The sequence below is a fragment of the Salvelinus alpinus genome, chromosome 6, assembly GCF_045679555.1.
Source record: "Salvelinus alpinus chromosome 6, SLU_Salpinus.1, whole genome shotgun sequence".
Classification (NCBI taxonomy): Eukaryota; Metazoa; Chordata; class Actinopteri; order Salmoniformes; family Salmonidae; genus Salvelinus; species Salvelinus alpinus.
Genome location: NC_092091.1, coordinates 96973589 through 96986088, shown reverse-complemented (window position 1 = coordinate 96986088; position 12500 = coordinate 96973589). Strand labels below are relative to the sequence as shown.

General features: G+C 47.9%; 1 protein-coding gene across 2 annotated transcripts in view; it reads left to right on the top strand.

Annotated features, from left to right (window-relative positions):
• The window catches only part of prss12 (serine protease 12), a 74309-nt gene that overhangs the window by 13688 nt on the left and 48121 nt on the right, over positions 1-12500 (top strand). For both annotated transcript variants that reach the window (XM_071408499.1, XM_071408498.1), the window contains exons 4-7: positions 3382-3532; positions 7978-8156; positions 8595-8736; positions 8885-9099. In XM_071408499.1, coding sequence (XP_071264600.1) covers positions 3382-3532; positions 7978-8156; positions 8595-8736; positions 8885-9099 — 687 coding nt within the window. The remainder of the gene's footprint in view (positions 1-3381; positions 3533-7977; positions 8157-8594; positions 8737-8884; positions 9100-12500) is intronic.

Here is a 12500-nt window from a genome sequence, read left to right as displayed (position 1 = left end):
CGGACTAGTACTATTCAGACCGGACTAGTACTATTCAGACCGGACTAGTACTATTCAGACCGGACTAGTACTATTCAGACCGGACTAGTACTATTCAGACCGGACTAGTACTGTTCAGACCGGACTAGTACTATTCAGACCGGGCTAGTACTATTCAGACTGGACTAGTACTATTCAGACTGGACTAGTACTATTCAGACTGGACTAGTACTATTCAGACTGGACTAGTACTATTCAGACTGGACTAGTACTATTCAGACTGGGCTAGTACTATTCAGACTGGACTAGTACTATTCAGACCGGACTAGTACTATTCAGACCGGACTAGTACTATTCAGACCGGACTAGTACTATTCAGACTGGACTAGTACTATTCAGACTGGACTAGTACTATTCAGACTGGGCTAGTACTATTCAGACTGGGCTAATACTATTCAGACTGGACTAGTACTATTCAGACCGGACTAGTACTATTCAGACCGGACTAGTACTATTCAGACCGGACTAGTACTATTCAGACCGGACTAGTACTATTCAGACCGGACTAGTACTATTCAGACCGGACTAGTACTATTCAGACCGGACTAGTACTGTTCAGACCGGACTAGTACTATTCAGACTGGGCTAGTACTATTCAGACTGGACTAGTACTATTCAGACTGGACTAGTACTATTCAGACTGGACTAGTACTATTCAGACTGGACTAGTACTATTCAGACTGGACTAGTACTATTCAGACTGGGCTAGTACTATTCAGACTGGACTAGTACTATTCAGACTGGACTAGTACTATTCAGACTGGACTAGTACTATTCAGACTGGACTAGTACTATTCAGACCGGACTAGTACTATTCAGACCGGACTAGTACTATTCAGACTGGACTAGTACTATTCAGACTGGACTAGTACTATTCAGACCGGACTAGTACTATTCAGACCGGACTAGTACTATTCAGACCGGACTAGTACTATTCAGACCGGACTAGTACTATTCAGACCGGACTAGTACTATTCAGACCGGACTAGTACTATTCAGACCGGACTAGTACTATTCAGACCGGACTAGTACTATTCAGACCGGACTAGTACTGTTCAGACCGGACTAGTACTATTCAGACCGGGCTAGTACTATTCAGACTGGACTAGTACTATTCAGACTGGACTAGTACTATTCAGACTGGACTAGTACTATTCAGACTGGACTAGTACTATTCAGACTGGACTAGTACTATTCAGACTGGGCTAGTACTATTCAGACTGGACTAGTACTATTCAGACTGGACTAGTACTATTCAGACTGGACTAGTACTATTCAGACTGGACTAGTACTATTCAGACCGGACTAGTACTATTCAGACCGGACTAGTACTATTCAGACCGGACTAGTACTATTCAGACCGGACTAGTACTGTTCAGACCGGACTAGTACTATTCAGACCGGGCTAGTACTATTCAGACTGGACTAGTACTATTCAGACTGGACTAGTACTATTCAGACTGGACTAGTACTATTCAGACTGGACTAGTACTATTCAGACTGGGCTAGTACTATTCAGACTGGACTAGTACTATTCAGACTGGACTAGTACTATTCAGACTGGACTAGTACTATTCAGACTGGACTAGTACTATTCAGACCGGACTAGTACTATTCAGACCGGACTAGTACTATTCAGACCGGACTAGTACTATTCAGACTGGGCTAGTACTATTCAGACTGGACTAGTACTATTCAGACTGGGCTAGTACTATTCAGACTGGACTAGTACTATTCAGACTGGACTAGTACTATTCAGACTGGACTAGTACTATTCAGACTGGACTAGTACTATTCAGACCGGACTAGTACTATTCAGACCGGACTAGTACTATTCAGACCGGACTAGTACTATTCAGACCGGACTAGTACTATTCAGACCGGACTAGTACTATTCAGACCGGACTAGTACTATTCAGACCGGACTAGTACTATTCAGACTGGACTAGTACTATTCAGACTGGACTAGTACTATTCAGACTGGACTAGTACTATTCAGACTGGACTAGTACTATTCAGACAGGACTAGTACTATTCAGACAGGACTAGTACTATTCAGACTGGAATAGTACTATTCAGACTGGACTAGTACTATTCAGACTGGACTAGTACTATTCAGACTGGACTAGTACTATTCAGACTGGACTAGTACTATTCAGACTGGACTAACACTATTCAGACTGGACTAGTACTATTCAGACTGGACTAGTACTATTCAGACTGGACTAGTACTATTCAGACTGGACTAGTACTCTTCAGACTGGACTAGTACTATTCAGACAGGACTAGTACTATTCAGACAGGACTAGTACTATTCAGACAGGACTAGTACTATTCAGACTGGACTAGTACTATTCAGACTGGACTAGTACTATTCAGACTGGACTAGTACTATTCAGACTGGACTAGTACTATTCAGACTGGACTAACACTATTCAGACTGGACTAGTACTATTCAGACTGGACTAGTACTATTCAGACTGGACTAGTACTCTTCAGACTGGACTAGTACTATTCAGACTGGACTAGTACTCTTCAGACTGGACTAGTACTCTTCAGACTGGACTAGTACTATTCAGACTGGACTAGTACTATTCAGACTGGACTAGTACTATTCAGACTGGGCTAGTACTATTCAGACTGGACTAGTACTATTCAAACTGGACTAGTACTATTCAGACTGGACTAGTACTATTCAGACTGGACTAGTACTATTCAGACTGGACTAGTACTATTCAGACTGGACTAGTACTATTCAGACTGGGCTAGTACTATTCAGACTGGGCTAGTACTATTCAGACTGGACTAGTACTATTCAGACTGGACTAGTACTATTCAGACTGGACTAGTACTATTCAGACTGGACTAGTACTATTCAGACTGGACTAGTACTATTCAGACTGGACTAGTACTATTCAGACTGGACTAGTACTATTCAGACTGGGCTAGTACTATTCAGACTGGACTAGTACTATTCAGACTGGACTAGTACTATTCAGACTGGACTAGTACTATTCAGACTGGACTAGTACTATTCAGACTGGACTAGTACTATTCAGACTGGGCTAGTACTATTCAGACTGGACTAGTACTATTCAGACTGGACTAGTAGAACATGCAGGGGGTTAGGGGGGGGGGTAGTTTGGGCTAACTCTGTCCTCTGTGTTGCGTTGTGGTGTGTCTGTGTCCAGTGGTAGGGGGTTAGGGGGAGGGTAGTTTGGGCTAACTCTGTCCTCTGTGTTGCGTTGTGGTGTGTCTGTGTCCAGTGGTAGGGGGTTAGGGGGGAGGGTAGTTTGGGCTAACTCTGTCCTCTGTGTTGCGTTGTGGTGTGTCTGTGTCCAGTGGTAGCAGTGGTGCCAGTGAGGTTGGTGGGGGGCGTGGCAGCGTGGGAGGGGCGTGTTGAGGTGTTCCACGGGGGCGTGTGGGGATCCGTCTGCGACGACCAATGGGATGAGAGCGACGTGGAGGTTGTCTGTCGACAGCTGGGCCTGGGGTGAGAGCACACACACCTTAAGCACAAACACCTTAAGCACACACACTTTAAGCACACACACCTTAAGCACACACACACACACGTAAGCGCGCAAGCATGCACACACACGCACACCAGAGCTGAATTTCAAAAACTTGAAAGAATTGATTCAAATCCTTTATCTGTGTCCACATCCTCTCATAGCTATAGACCCTAATCCAGGAAGCTAATCCCTCTCGTAGCTATAGACCCTAATCCAGGAAGCCAATCACTCTCGTAGCTATAGACCCTAATCCAAGAAGCTAATCCCTCTCGTAGCTATAGACCCTAATCCAGGAAACCAATCCCTCTCGTAGCTATAGACCCTAATCCAGGAAACCAATCCCTCTCGTAGCTATAGACCCTAATCCAGGAAACCAATCCCTCTCGTAGCTATAGACCCTAATCCAGGAAACCAATCCCTCTCGTAGCTATAGATCCTAATCCAGGAAACCAATCACTCTCATAGCTATAGACCCTAATCCAGGAAACCAATCACTCTCATAGCTATAGATCCTAATCCAGGAAACCAATCACTCTCATAGCTATAGACCCTAATCCAGGAAACCAATCACTCTCGCAGCTATAGATCCTAATCCAGGAAGCCAGTCACTCTCAAAGCTATCCTGGCTGGGGCCAGGATGGTGGGTTCTATACCCTCTGGGGCCAGGATGGTGGGTTCTATACCCTCTGGGGCCAGGATGGTGGGTTCAATACCCTCTGGGGCCAGGATGGTGGGTTCAATACCCTCTGGGGCCAGGATGGTGGGTTCTATACCCTCTGGGGCCAGGATGGTGGGTTCTATACCTTCTGGGGCCAGGATGGTGGGTTCAATACCCTCTGGGGCCAGGATGGTGGGTTCTATACCCTCTGGGGCCAGGATGGTGGGTTCTATACCCTCTGGGGCCAGGATGGTGGGTTCTATACCCTCTGGGACCAGGATGGTGGGTTCTATACCCTCTGGGGCCAGGATGGTGGGTTCAATACCCTCTGGGGCCAGGATGGTGGGTTCTATACCCTCTGGGGCCAGGATGGTGGGTTCTATACCTTCTGGGGCCAGGATAGTGGGTTCTATACCCTCTGGGGCCAGGATGGTGGGTTCCATACCCTCTGGGGCCAGGATGGTGGGTTCAATACCCTCTGGGGCCAGGATGGTGGGTTCTATACCCTCTGGGGCCAGGATGGTGGGTTCTATACCCTCTGGGGCCAGGATACCCTACCCTCTGGGGCCAGGATGGTGGGTTCTATACCCTCTGGGGCCAGGATGGTGGGTTCTATACCCTCTGGGGCCAGGATGGTGGGTTCAATACCCTCTGGGGCCAGGATGGTGGGTTCAATACCCTCTGAGGCCAGGATGGTGGGTTCTATACCCTCTGGGACCAGGATGGTGGGTTCTATACCCTCTGGGGCCAGGATGGGGGGGTCAATACCCTCTGGGACCAGGATGGTGGGTTCTATACCCTCTGGGGCCAGGATGGTGGGTTCTATACCCTCTGGGGCCAGGATGGTGTGTTCTATACCCTCTGGGGCCAGGATGGTGGGTTCAATACCTGCTGGGGCCAGGATGGTGGGTTCTATATCTTCTGGGGCCAGGATGGTGGGTTCTATACCCTCTGGGGCCAGGATGGTGGGTTCAATACCCTCTGGGGCCAGGATGGTGGGTTCAATACCCTCTGGGGCCAGGATGGTGGGTTCTATACCCTCTGGGGCCAGGATGGTGGGTTCTATACCCTCTGGGGCCAGGATACCCTACCCTCTGGGGCCAGGATGGTGGGTTCTATACCCTCTGGGGCAAGGAGAGTGGGTTCTATACCCTCTGGGGCCAGGATGGTGGGTTCAATACCCTCTGGGGCCAGGATGGTGGGTTCAATACCCTCTGAGGCCAGGATGGTGGGTTCTATACCCTCTGGGACCAGGATGGTGGGTTCTATACCCTCTGGGGCCAGGATGGTGGGGTCAATACCCTCTGGGACCAGGATGGTGGGTTCTATACCCTCTGGGGCCAGGATGGTGGGTTCTATACCCTCTGGGGCCAGGATGGTGTGTTCTATACCCTCTGGGGCCAGGATGGTGGGTTCAATACCCTCTGGGGCCAAGATGGTGGGTTCTATACCCTCTGGGGCCAGGATGGTGGGTTCTATACCCTCTGGGGCCAGGATGGTGGGGTCAATACCCTCTGGGACCAGGATGGTGGGTTCTATACCCTCTGGGGCCAGGATGGTGGGTTCTATACCCTCTGGGGCCAGGATGGTGTGTTCTATACCCTCTGGGGCCAGGATGGTGTGTTCAATACCTGCTGGGGCCAGGATGGTGGGTTCTATATCTTCTGGGGCCAGGATGGTGGGTTCTATACCCTCTGGGGCCAGGATGGTGGGTTCAATACCCTCTGGGGCCAGGATGGTGGGTTCAATACCCTCTGGGGCCAGGATGGTGGGTTCTATACCCTCTGGGGCCAGGATGGTGGGTTCTATACCCTCTGGGGCCAGGATACCCTACCCTCTGGGGCCAGGATGGTGGGTTCTATACCCTCTGGGGCCAGGATGGTGGGTTCTATACCCTCTGGGGCCAGGATGGTGGGTTCAATACCCTCTGGGGCCAGGATGGTGGGTTCAATACCCTCTGAGGCCAGGATGGTGGGTTCTATACCCTCTGGGACCAGGATGGTGGGTTCTATACCCTCTGGGGCCAGGATGGTGGGGTCAATACCCTCTGGGACCAGGATGGTGGGTTCTATACCCTCTGGGGCCAGGATGGTGGGTTCTATACCCTCTGGGGCCAGGATGGTGTGTTCTATACCCTCTGGGGCCAGGATGGTGGGTTCAATACCCTCTGGGGCCAAGATGGTGGGTTCTATACCCTCTGGGGCCAGGATGGTGGGTTCTATACCCTCTGGGGCCAGGATGGTGGGTTCTATACCCTCTGGGGCCAGGATGGTGGGTTCAATACCATCTGGGACCAGGATGGTGGGTACAATACCCTCTGGGGCCAGGATGGTGGGTTCTATACCCTCTGGGGCCAGGATGGTGGGTTCTATACCCTCTGGGACCAGGATGGTGGGTTCCATACCCTCTGGGGCCAGGATGGTGGGTTCTATACCCTCTGGGGGCAGGATGGTGGGTTCTATACTCTCTGGGGCCAGGATGGTGGGTTCTATACCCTCTGGGGCCAGGATGGTGGGTTCTATACCCTCTGGGGCCAGGATGGTGGGTTCAATACCCTCTGGGGCCAAGATGGTGGGTTCTATACCCTCTGGGGCCAGGATGGTGGGTACAATACCCTCTGGGGCCAGGATGGTGGGTTCCATACCCTCTGGGGCCAGGATGGTGGGTTCTATACCCTCTGGGGCCAGGATGGTGGGTTCTATACCCTCTGGGGCCAGGATGGTGGGTTCTATACCCTCTGGGGCCAGGATAATGGGTTCTATACCCTCTGGGGCCAGGATGGTGGGTTCTATACCCTCTGGGGCCAGGATGGTGGGTTCTATACCCTCTGGCGCCAGGATGGTGGGTTCTATACCCTCTGGGGCCAGGATACCCTACCCTCTGGGGCCAGGATGGTGGGTTCTATACCCTCTGGGGCCAGGATGATGGGTTCTATACCCTCTGGGACCAGGATGGTGGGTTCTATTCCCTCTGGGGCCAGGATGGTGGGTACAATACCCTCTGGGACCAGGATGGTGGGTACAATAACCGCTGGGGCCACTCATAGGAAAATGTGTGCTCACACTATGTCACTTTGAATTAAAGCGGCTGCTAAAAGTCAGATATTATTTTAATATAGTTTTTGTTGTAGAATTTGTAGGTCTGGAAATCATGTCAAATCATAAAAAAAGATTTTGTTACTTTCACGAAGACTTGAATGTCTCTCCCCCTTTTCTCTCTCTCTCTCCACCTCCCCCTCTCTGTTCCCCATCTCTTTCTCTCCTTCCCCTTCCCACATCTCTCTCTCTCTCCTTCCCCTCCCTCCCTCCTTCTCTCTCTCTCTCCACCTCCCCCTCTCTGCTCCCCATCTCTCTCTCTCCTTCCCCTTCCCACATCTCTCTCTCTCCTCCCCCTCCCTCCCTCCATCTCTCTCTCTCTTTCCCCTCCCTCCATCTCTCTCTCTCCTTCCCCTCCCTCCCTCCATCTCTCTCTCTCCTTCCCCTCCCTCCCTCCATCTCTCTCTCTCCTTCCCCTTCCCCCATCTCTCTCTCTCCTTCCCCTCCCTCCCTCCATCTCTTTCTCTCCTTCCCCTCCCTCCCTCCATCTCTCTCTCTCCTTCCCCTCCCTCCCTCCATCTCTCTCTCTCCTTCCCCTCCCTCCCTCCATCTCTCTCTCTCCTTCCCCTCCCTCCCTCCATCTCTCTCTCTCTCCTTCCCCCATCTCTCGCTCTCCTTCCCCTCCCTCCATCTCTCTCTCTCTCTCCTCCCTCCATCTCTCTCTCTCCAGGGGTGTAGCACGAGCGTGGGGTCAGGCGTATTTTGGTGCGGGGTCAGGCAGGGTGTGGCTGGATGAGGTGCGCTGCACAGGGAACGAGCTGACTCTGGAACAGTGTCCTAAAGCTGCCTGGGGAGAACACAACTGTCTCCACTCTGAAGACGCAGGGGTCTCCTGTACCCCTCTCCCTGGTACGATGGGACGCCTTCACACCCACGCTGGTGCACACACTACACACTGGTACACACACTACACAGGGGTCTCCTGTACCCCTCTCACTGGTACACACACACACAGGGGTCTCCTGTACCCTTCTCACTGGTACACACACACACAGGGGTCTCCTGTACCCCTCTCACTGGTACACACACACACAGGGGTCTCCTGTACCCCTCTCCCTGGTACACACACACAGGGGTCTCCTGTACCCCTCTCACTGGTACACACACCACACACACTCACATCTCTCTGGTTTACTGGTTTACTGTCTCTGACTGCTCTCCCTCTCCCTCTCCCTCTCTCTCTCTCCCTCTCCCTCTCCCTCTCCCTCTCCCTCTCCCTCTCCCTCTCCCTCTCCCTCTCCCTCTCCCTCTCCCTCTCCCTCTCCCTCTCTGTCTGTCTGTCTCCAGATGGTTCCGTGCGGTTGTCTGGGGTTAGTGGGAGCAGTGAGGGCAGACTGGAGGTGTTGTATAGAGGGCAGTGGGGGACGGTGTGTGACGACGGATGGACCGACTCTAACACACAGGTGGTCTGTGGACAGCTGGGGTACAGGTGAGGAGACACACACACACACACACACACACACACACACACACACACACACACACACACACACACACACACACACACACACACACACACACACACACAGACACACAGTATTTACTGAAAAGGTAAAGGTGTGTATTCTCTCTCTCAGATCAGGGGAATCTCTTCCTCCGGAGGGGTCAGAGGTCGCCCCAGGTGGGCAGTTTCCGGCAAGGTCAGGCCCCATCCTATTGGACGATGTGAGCTGTACCGGGAAGGAGCCAAGCCTATCACTGTGCAGCAGGAGGGCGTGGCTTAGACATGACTGTTCCCACAAGGAAGATGTCAACATTCGCTGTAGGGACAAACTCACACACCCCCTGCAGAGTAAGTACACACACACACACACCCTGCAGAGTAAGTACACACACACACACCCTGCAGAGTAAGTAAACATGCAATAAAATGCAAATTAATTACTTAAAAATCATACAATGTGATTTTCTGGATTTTTGTTTAAGATTCCGTCTCTCACAGTTGAAGTGTACCTATGATAAAAATTACAGACCTCTACATGCTTTGTAAGTAGGAAAACCTGCAAAATCGGCAGTGTATCAAATACTTGTTCTCCCCACTGTATATTGAAAACCAGTTGTTCAGAGACACAAAGACTACTCCATGGTTATTTTAAAATTTACAAAGTTCTCATAGACGAGGAAAATAAACACAATTCAAGCCCGGTTACTGATTGTAACAATACAACAAAAATATATAGCTTTTCTATAAATCTTCACATATAACTAATTGAACACACAAGCACTATTTTACATAGTGAAGATAAAAACTAAGTAAACAGAAGGCACAGTATGTGTGGATGGTATGGTTTGTGTTTATTTTTTATTTTATTTGTTATGTTTGGAAAGTTGAGTGAGTGAGTAATGAAATGGTTGCATATCCCAGAGCCAATGTATTGCTGTGAGCCGGGTATGAGAGGGATTTCAAGGTTGTTCAGATGATGGATATACTTTTATAATGAATTATACGTCTTATTTATTTATTGTCCTATCATGGAGAACTACATTTATTTTAAATTTTAAATTAATTATATCTAATTATTTATTATCCTATTTTAATGGTACGGTCCATGGCCCTATACCCTTGACACCCACCTGAATGACCCAGATACTAAGGAGAAGTCCCTAACTGTCTTATGTGCTCGCTGTAAGCGGTCTGTATGCAGCTAAAATGAGATCAGAGACCAAGAGCAGCACTGCCCCCTCAAGATTCTGAGCCTGCTTGGCAGGGTTGGTCCTGCAAAGCCAAAGCCCCCTAAAGGGAGAGCATAATATACAAGGAAATTCTCAAAGCTGCTAATGAGAACCTTGACGACCTTGTACCTAGCCGGTGGGGATTCCGGTGGGGTGCCCCCACCCAGGCAGTGGCAGTGCTGGCAACACTAGCTGCAGTAACCCATGGGGAGGGGGTCACACTCGGACATTCAGAGAGGGGGTATATTATTGTGGCCCTGGCGGCACAAAATCAAAGTCGGACTGCATGGAGATGCGTGGGGACATGGTCATGACGGGTGGCCGTATTGTGGGTGTTTCAGGAATAAGGTGTACATTTGACCACCATTATCTAGGATGTGACAATGGTAAATAAATCTCTCAATTTTTGCTCATTATTTTGCGCGGTCTTGCAGGCCTTCTCATGCAGCTGCAACTGCAGTAACATTTGTAAATCATGACCCATCTTGAGTTGGGCTCTGGGATGGTGCAATTGTTGAGAAAGTGAGCTTATGGTTGTGTGGGGGTAAGGGCTGAGTGTGTGTGTGTGTGTGTGTGTGTGAGTGTATGTGTGTATCCCACGACTGTTGCGAAGGAAGAAGTAAAAGATGTTAGGGACAATAGAGGATGATCCACAGCTATAAATAATACAAAAAGAGGTGAGGGCGATGGAAATGCATATGGCAACTGATCTACTACAATCCGGCAAATGGCACTGTATGCTCTTTTCAAAGGATGGATCCCAGTCGGTTCAGGGCTATGGGATACAGGGGGTCGAGGGTGGTCTGCCGGGCATTGGGATGACAACCCAACTCGGGTTGAGGAGGGCTTTTAGCGCGTGGAATAGTAGGGACCAATTGGAGGTTTACTTAGTAGAAATGCAAATATCATGGTACAACTATATAGACACTCAATCATTATGTTACTTTTTAATAGTACGTTTACAAAAATATATTCTGATTAAAAGAATGAAAGGTGTGTCTCATTATGGTAAGTGGTGAAATAAGTATAGCCAGTTACAATTGTAATGGCTTAGCAGATAATAAGAAAAGACGATCAGTATTTACCTGGCTAAAAGAGAAGGATTATAATATCTATTGTTTACAGGAAACCCATTCAACAGTTTTAGATGAAGTTTTGTGGAAAAAGAACTGGGGGGGCAAAATATATTTCTCCCATGGGCAAAGAAATTCAAAAGGGGTGATGGTCTTAATTAACAATAATTTTGATCCAAATGTGCAAATTGTCCAAACAGATCCTCAAGGTAGATGGATTATTTTAAATATGTTATTGGACAATAAACAAATATGGCTTGTCAACCTATACGGTCCGAATAATGATGATCCAAGCTTCTTTGAAAATATATATAAGAATTTATCAACTCTACAAGCAACACTAGACTCTATTATTATAGTGGGAGATTTTAATACGGTCTTAAATACCTCTATAGACCGGAAAGGAAATCACACTACAAACTATCACCCTCAGGCACTTAAGGAAATCATGAATGTCATGGATATATTGGAATTAGTGGATATATGGAGACTTAAATACCCTGATTTAGTGAGATATACATGGCGGAGGCTGAATCAAGCTAGTCGTCTTGACTACTTTCTTATACCATTCTCTCTGGCACCAAAAGTTAAAAAAGTGTTGATAGGGGATAGAATGCGGTCGGATCATCACATAATTGGCATATATATTTCTCTTACAGAATTTCCACGTGGGCGAGGATATTGGAAATTTAATCAAAGTCTACTAGATGATAAATTGTTTAGAACTAGGACAGAAGACTTTATAACTGACTTTTTCAGACATAACATAGGTACAGCAGATCCCCTTATTGTATGGGACACTTTTAAGTGTGCCTTTAGAGGCCATGCAATTCAGTACTCATCTTTAAAACAAAAGCAATTTAGATCAAAAGAGTCCATATTAACAAAGGAAATTGAAGGACTAACAGTACAGTTAGATAGCAATAAAAACTGTACCACAGAGGCACAGAATAAGTTAGAGGAAAAACAAAAAGAAATGGAGGAACTTATTCAAGAAAGATCCAGTGTAATATATTATAAAAATAAAGCGAACTGGATGGAATATGGGGAAAAATGCACCAAATTCTTTTTCAATCTTCAATATAGAAATGCTACCAAAAAAAATGTATTAAAACTAGTTACAAATGATGGAGTCACGCATGATTCACCAAATGATATTTTGAAAGAGGAAGTAAAGTACTTTAAGAATATGTTTTCGTTTCAGGCTCCTCCATCTCCACTAACTGAAACTAATTGTATGGATTTTTTTCCTATTAATAATGTAAAATTAACATCTGTACAGAAAGACTCATGTGAAGGCCAAATTACAGAGGAGGAACTGCTTGATGCAATTGGGGCCTTTAAAGATGGGAAAACTCCAGGGCTGGATGGCATACCAGTGGAAGTATACACAACTTTTTTTTGATATACTCAAAGGACCATTATTAGCTTGTTTTAACCACTCCTA